Raw genomic sequence first — 7,817 nt, 5'->3', positions numbered from 1 at the left:
AGTTTGATTTCGGAAAAGGCCAATTCTTTTAAAATATGCGCTACCTATTATTCTCCACACGTTTTTTAAAAAATAACAATGAAAATCTCAAAAAAACTTCTGATTTCATGAATATTATCGAACATAAAATAAAACGCACATGTTTTGCTTTAAATAACATAATTTATTCATAATAAAATTGGAACTAGTATTTATAAGCTTTAATAGGTCCTGGTCCATAAAGTCCTTCGGCTTTGACAGCACCAGCTGGTCCAGCGACAGCAATTGGAATGGTTGGTGGTCCCTTAACAACTGCCCCGTAACCACTGACGCCAATAGTACCACCACCAGCAGTAACAACACCTAAAAAATTAACATAGAATTAAGCTCAGATTTGTACCTTCCGGTTAAAATTAACATTAATCTATAAAATTTTAACTTTAGTTTTAACCGGATATTTTTTCGTTTAATTTAATTTGATATATACAGGGTGAGTCTTAAATAAGTGCAAAAATTTTGTCCTTCACGCGAAATTTTTTTTTGAAAATTAAGAATTATGTATTTTATGAAAATTTTTTTGAAATCTTTTTTAGTGTTTAGTTAAAAAATATAATTTGTTGATAATATGGCAACACAGGTAGTACATTAAATTTACAAGAAAAAAAATCCAGAAAAGATCCAGTGGTTCTCAAAATTCTAGCAAAAAATCATTGTTTTGGAAATTTTTAAAGTAAAATATCTCGGTTATTTTAGATTTATTTGAAAAACGCTAAAGGGAAAATATGTTTTTTTTTATCGAGATCTCCAAGCTCTGAAAATATTTGCACTTATTTAAGACTCACCCTGTATATCAGTTAAATAACTCTAGGGTAACTTAGGACACAGATAACATATAATATGGTTATCTGGGCTTAGGAGACTGATATATCAATACATTCTCGTGAAGATTCTTTTATTTTTTCTTATTTAGTATCAATACTATTTGCACTAAGATTATTGGTGGCGTATATGGTATTGTTTTTAAGTTAACGTGTGAAAAGTTAAAATAATTCATCAAACACTTCAAAAAAAACGGTGTCAAAGAAATAACAATCAATGATAATTTTGGCGAGGACAATCTCTGGACGCCGTAACAATAATTACAGGAAGACTAAAAAAAATAGAACTTCAAAGACACACAAATCTGTTTCCAAAAAAATATTTTTTCTCGAATTTAAACTACATCGTTTAAAAATAATTTTTATTCAATATTAAAATAAATTACAAACCTTCTTAAGACCAATTGGCAGTAAGCGCCATTAAAAAATAAAGAAAAGTACGAGCCAAGTAATGACGTCTAGGGCTTGACCTCGCCAAAATTAGCATCGATGTTCATTCCGCAGCCGTCTTTAACGTCGTTTTTTTTTCGAACGCATGGTAGTATCTCTATGTCAATAAATCAAAATTAAATTAATGAAATAAACAAAGCAATAATCAGATTGTTATTTAACCTGATCCTATCAATCAGTTATACAGGGTGGTCCGATCTGTATTCCGGAAACTTCGGCAGCATATTCTGCAAATAAAAATATAAGTCAAAAAGTTCGTATAAATGTATGTCCTATAAAATGCTTAGTTTCGGAGATACAGGGTGTAGAAGTTTTATTTTTATTTCGATTTTTTCCAAATAATTTCTGAAGTAATGTCAATATTTAGATGAAAATTGGTGTCTGGAAGTTTTTTGACATGAGAAATTTGATTTTGAGATCAATATGACTCCTATTTCTAAGGGGCGCCACATACATGTGTTTTAACTGTTTTGAAAAGTAATAACTTTTCGTCCGTACCTGTATAAAACTAATGAGTGGAAAAATATACATTTCTGTGATTTTTTACGTAAAAAATGTCTCTTGGTAAAAATCGCTACGAGCAACCGTTCTAAAGATATTTAGAATTGAAATAATCAATATAGGTATAAAAAAAAATTAACATGTTATTATGAAATACAGTTATTTGACTGAAATGATAAATTTGGAAATTCTTTATTTTTTTTAAATTAATCATAAATTTTTCTTCAAAAAAATGATGATAAAACAGTTCCTGTTGAATTTTCGACACAAAAATATTTCAAATTTATGATTTTAGTTTAATAACTATTTGGTCAACATGTTTAATTTATATAAATGATGACAGGTATTGATAATTTCTATTCCAAATATCTCGAGAATCATTACTCGTAGCGATCTTTACCAAGAGACCTTTTTTTACGTAAAAAAAGTCGTAAATGTACACTTTTTACGCAGTAGTTTTATACAGGTACGGACGAAAAGTTATTACTCTTCAAACCAGTTAAAAAATATGTAGGTAGCGCCCTCTACAAGTAGAAGTCATATTGACATCAAAATCAAATTTCTCATGTCAAAAAATTCCCAGGCACCAATTTTCATCCAAATATTGACGTTACTTCAGAAATGATTTGGAAAAAATCGAAATAAAAATGAAACTTCTACACCCTGTATCTCCGAAACTAAGCATTTTAGGACATACCTTTACGGACTTTTTTTTATTTGCAGAATATGCTGCCGAAGTTTCGGGAACACAGTTCGGACCACCCTGTATTTTTTACCATATTTAAATTTTAGATTGTGGTTTATCGCAAATCGCACCCCATAAAAACACTTTGATAGGAAATCTCTGATTTACTACTACCTAAAAATTAACCCGAACCTAGAGAATCTGCTCGAAAAACTGGCCTTTAGTAAAAACAAAAAATATATTTTCTCATTATATGTTAACTTCTTACCAGCACTAAGAGCAGGTACAGCTGGAGCAATAACAGGAGCAGCAACTGGTAGAGCAGCAGCAACGTATCCAGGAGCAGGTAAACTCTCAGCTACGTATCCTGGGGATTCAAGACCAACAGCTACATAACCGGGTGCTTCCGGAGCTACGGCTACATATCCCGGTGCTTCTGGTGCCACAGCTACATATCCAGGAGATTCAGGGCCTACAGCTACATATCCGGGAGATTCAAGGCCTACAGCTACATATCCAGGGGACTCTGGACCTACAGCTACATATCCTGGAGACTCTGGACCTACAGCTACATATCCAGGGGCTTCAGGACCGGCAGCTACATATCCAGGAGATCCACCACCAGTTGTTATGATACCTGAGGCAACGGGACCTGCGGCAATGCTACCAGCTGCTACAGGTGCTGTAGCAATGGTTCCAGCTGCAACTGGAGCAGCATATATTGAGCCGGCAGCAATAGGAGCAGTTGCAATGCTTCCAGCAGCGATTGGTGCGGTGGCAATGGTTCCTGCAGCTATAGGAGCTGTAGCAATGCTTCCGGCAGCTACAGGAGCTGTAGCAATGCTTCCCGCAACTACAGGAGCTGTAGCAATGCTTCCGGCAGCTACAGGTGCGGTAGCGATGGTTCCAGCAGCGGCAGGAGCAGTAGCGATTGTTCCGGCGGCTACAGGAGCGGCTGCGATAGTACCAGTAGCTTGAGGAGCAGCATATATAGCTCCTAAAAAATGATTTTCACTAGTAACTTATTAAAAGTACGGTGTATGATGCAATCTTTGGCGTTAGAAGAGAAAATTCCACAAATCAATCATATAAAAAGAAAAAACTAAATAATTTCTAGACACACGTAACTAACCATGTTAGAATTATGTTAAACGATTGTAACATGGTTAAAATACAAAAATAAAAAAGTTTTTTTGTAAAATTCCACTACGTAGAATTCAAACGAAAATCAGCTTGTCCGTGGCTTTGTACTAATAAACAAACTTGCCTAACCAATAATAAATTATTACAGTTGGAGGTTAGAACCTTTAGTGTTACACAGCAAAATAAAACACAACTGCAGTTTAGTTTTTAATCATCTGCTGATGATGCAAACATGGTTAGCGAAACACGCGTCCAGTGTAAAAATAATAAATGCTTTACGTTTCTGGAGTATATCTCTCCGTGATCATAAAACCACTTGACGAGAGGAAATACCGGATGCGTCTCTATAGTGGCTCACTCCTAAAACTTTTTTATTTTTTCGGATAAAAAAACTAGATTTGGTATGTTAATACATGGCATAAATTAGGATTGATTGACGTATTCAATTCTTTTTGGACACTTCTTGTCTTACCGGAAATGACTACAACTTTTCATTTTTAAATGGCACCCTCGGTATTATTTTACTTTATTCAATAGAAAATGATACTCTGAATACATTAACATAATATATGTCAACTTTTGACATTTTCGCTTAAAACAAAATTGTATTTTAAATTTGAATCTAGAGTGCCATAGATGCGTTAAAAACACTAATTTTTAATCAAGGAGCCTTGGAAAATTAGATTTGATCGTTTAATGTTTTTAGTGTCTTGTATTGCCCGGTTAAAAGATGTCCATATCGTATTTTTAATCATATCTCAATTTTTTCAAATGGAACGAGAGTGGCTCATCACCATATTTGGAAAAAGCATTTTTTATGAATAATTTGATACCACACACTTGGTATTTCGAATCAAATTATCGTTATGAATTGCATGTTGTTGCAATTTCAAATAAACCATATTCGAAAATGTCAAAAGTTGACATAAAATATGTCATTCTATTCAGAGTGTTTTCTCTGTCTGACCAGTCACCCAAATTCTGTCTAACCCAATTGGCAGTTTTCACAAAATGTTATCCCTTATATTTGACCGGGCTTTTCCCGTGCGCTTGATTAAGAAGAAAAAAAATAAAGAATGCAATCGTTGGCTTACTAAAAAGGTCTAAGGATTTCGGCTACTAACCTTCGATCTTTAAACTATCTAAAAAAATATAGCAATGACCCTAAATTCATAACCTTTGTTAATAAGTATCGTAGTTTGTATAGAAAACTTATCAGGGTTGCTAAAAATATGTACTATAAAAATAGACTTAACAAGGCCAAAAACAAACAAAAAGAATGTTGGGCTATAATTAGTGATTTTCGCAAAAAATCACCTAGTGTCAAGTCTGAGATAGACCCTGATCACCTTAACCGGTTTTACTGCAACATGGCGGGTGACCTGACCAAGAATTTATCCTCTAAGTCTAACCCTCTGTCTTACCTAAGTAATTTTAATTATCAAAATTCATTTTGTTTTTTTAATACAGATAAGTTCGAAATAAAAAAAGTTATTGCTGAAATAAAAAATAAGAAATCCAGTGGAGATGATGACATATCTGCTGAAGTACTGTTAAAGCTACCGGATAAAGCCTTAGAAGCCTTATCCAACTGCATAAACGAGTCCTGGCAGCAGGGAGTTTTTCCTGCCTACCTAAAATCTTCAACAGTGGTTTCTCTCTTCAAGGGAGGCGATACTAAGGAGCCTTCTAACTTTCGCCCAATTTCTTTACTTCCCACTCTGTCCAAGGTCATTGACAAGTTACTAAAAAATAGGATGTGTAACTATTCCGGGAGGCCAAGAGCACACACGATGCTGTCTGCAGTTTCCTTGAGGAAGTCTATGTTGGGCTGATTCAGGGGGGAGTAATGGCGGCTGTGTTCTGTGATCTATGCAAGGCTTTTGATTGCGCGGATCACGAAATTCTCTTACTGAAGCTCGAGAAGTATGGTTTCCGTGGACGTGCTCTGGCCTGGTTTAGATCATATCTTGAGGGCAGATATCAGTGTGTCATGTGCTCGGGAAAAAAATCCTCGCCGTTAAGTGTCTGTTGCGGTGTACCACAGGGCTCTGTTTTGGGGCCTATTTTATTCTTATTGTATATTAACGATTTGACAGAACTGCACATCTCTGGACATTTCACACTCTTTGCAGATGACACTTCAATACTATGGCAGGCCAAGGACATTGAGCATCTTAAGGGAATCATAAGCAAGGACTTATCCTTCATTAAAGAGTGGTTTAACTCAAATCACCTTTGTTTAAATTTACCAAGACACATGTTGTTGGGCTTAGATGTGACATCGCAAATCTCCATTTCGAGGGGGGTTTGCTTACAGGAATTCCTGCGACTAGATTCCTGGGAATTATTATTGATGGAAATCTGCGATTTGAAGACCATATTCTGGCCTTAAGTGGCAAGTTGTCTTCTGGATGCTTTGCTGTTAGGGCAATTAGGGAAGAACTGGGTTCACAAGTGGCAAGGACGGTCTATTTTAGTTTGTTTGAGTCTCATCTCCGGCATGGAATACCATTCTGGGGTGTGGCTAATCAGGGTCTACTAAACATTCTTTTTATTTTACGAAAAAAGGCCGTACGATTTATTGTAAATGTACCACATAACGAATCCTGTAGACAACACTTCAAAGTTCAAAAAATTCTTACTCTACCATCTCTTTTTATTCTGGAAACATCATCCCTTATTTTTAAAAATCGTAACAGACTGCAGGGTCCTATACCCAATATTGTTACCCACCAAACCCTGAATCTGCCCTTGCCACTTCCAAATAGCACCTTGGTCAAAAGATCTATAATATATGAGGTACCCAATATTATTACCCGCCAAACCCTGAATCTGCCCTTGCCACTTCCAAATAGCACCTTGGTCAAAAGATCTATAATATATGAGGGCCGAAAGGTCTTTAATCATCTGCCGGTTGCTTTAAGATTGGTTAATTCCATAAAAACCTTCCGGAGACTACTGAAAAAAGAACTTTTAAGTAGGGCATTTTACAGCGTTGACGAATTCTACCGGGACACCCTTGATATTAGTGTTTAGAATTTAGAATTTTTTTATCTTATATTTGTTCTGTATATTGTATGTTATTTTACTTAGTTGTTTAAACCTGTTTTGCTGATTGTTGAAACCATCTTATATTTACACAAATTTTTTGTTTTTTGTTTTTATATTTACACGCACTTGTTTACTTTTCATAAAACTGTTTTTTAATGTTAAGATTGCTGGCAATGTTTTAGGTTTAGATTTAGGAATATTATGCTTTGTTAACAAAAATTTATATATTTTTTAACAATAAAGTATTTATGAATTGAAAAAAAAAAAGAGTGTCATTTTCTATGGAATAAAGTAACAAAATACAGGGTGTCATTTAAAAATCAAAAGTTGTAGTCATTCCCGGTGAAATAAGAAATCACCGAAAACAATTGAATAAGTCAGTTTTAAATTATGTCATATACTAACATTCAAAATTTCGATTTTTTATCTGGAAGAATAAAAAAGTTATAGGGGTTACCACTTTTCAGACGCACCCGGTATATTTCCAATTATTTTTTATTTGTAGCATTGTAGGTTAATTTACAATTAGCCTAACTAGCAGTACGGTATAACTTATTTTATTATTAGATACATATATCGGCTATTCAATATTTACAGAAGATAATCCACGGTCATTGACAATCTGGTTTCTGTTTGGATTCTACGCTAATGACTTTATTTAAGAAATAAAAAATATTCTTTTACTGGCATTGTATATTATTGTTTTTGACAAACATTCAGAATTTATATAAGCGTTTTAGGGTGTTATGTTTTATTCATTGATTTTTTACTAACTATTTTCAATTATTAAATAAACGTAATCACCTGTTTCAATTGCTGGAGCTAGTACGGCTCCTGTTGAAATGCCTGGAGTTGCTATGGCACCGGTAGCAATACCACCACCATATTTATAGCCACCAGGTTTAGCAAAGGCTATTGCCAGTGTGCAAAGACTGATAAATACCTGGCAAATAAAATAATATGTATTAAAATTAAAATAATATTTATAAAAATTAACTTCATGTTTATTAATTAGGTATACTGATGTCCCCAGATTGTTTTTACAAGAAGAAAAATTTTACTGTTTAAGATATGGTATTCTTCATAAAAGTTTTTGCTTGTTCTAAAATTATTAATTAATTCCGGTA

The 7,817-nt window shown here is 34.1% G+C and overlaps 1 protein-coding gene across 2 annotated transcripts in view; it reads right to left on the bottom strand.

Moving 5' to 3' along the window:
* Nucleotides 1-148: 148 nt before the first annotated feature.
* Nucleotides 149-7,817, bottom strand: part of LOC115884141 (spidroin-2-like) — a 19,350-nt gene continuing 11,681 nt past the window's right edge. The window contains exons 4-5 of one of the 2 annotated variants that reach the window (XM_030902648.1): nucleotides 2,762-3,289; nucleotides 149-342 (exon numbers count right to left, since the gene is read on the bottom strand). In XM_030902648.1, coding sequence (XP_030758508.1) covers nucleotides 185-342; nucleotides 2,762-3,289 — 686 coding nt within the window. In that variant the 3' untranslated portion in view covers nucleotides 149-184. Of the gene's footprint in view, nucleotides 343-2,761; nucleotides 3,323-7,817 lie in introns of both variants that reach the window. The other variant, XM_030902647.1, reaches the window with a different exon arrangement.

The sequence above is a fragment of the Sitophilus oryzae genome, unplaced genomic scaffold (genome assembly GCF_002938485.1).
Source record: "Sitophilus oryzae breed Bouriz unplaced genomic scaffold, Soryzae_2.0 scaffold_2017_pilon_pilon, whole genome shotgun sequence".
NCBI classification, from domain to species: domain Eukaryota; kingdom Metazoa; phylum Arthropoda; class Insecta; order Coleoptera; family Curculionidae; genus Sitophilus; species Sitophilus oryzae.
Note: the sequence above shows the minus strand (reverse complement) of the source record. Positions and strands in the feature narration are given on the sequence as shown.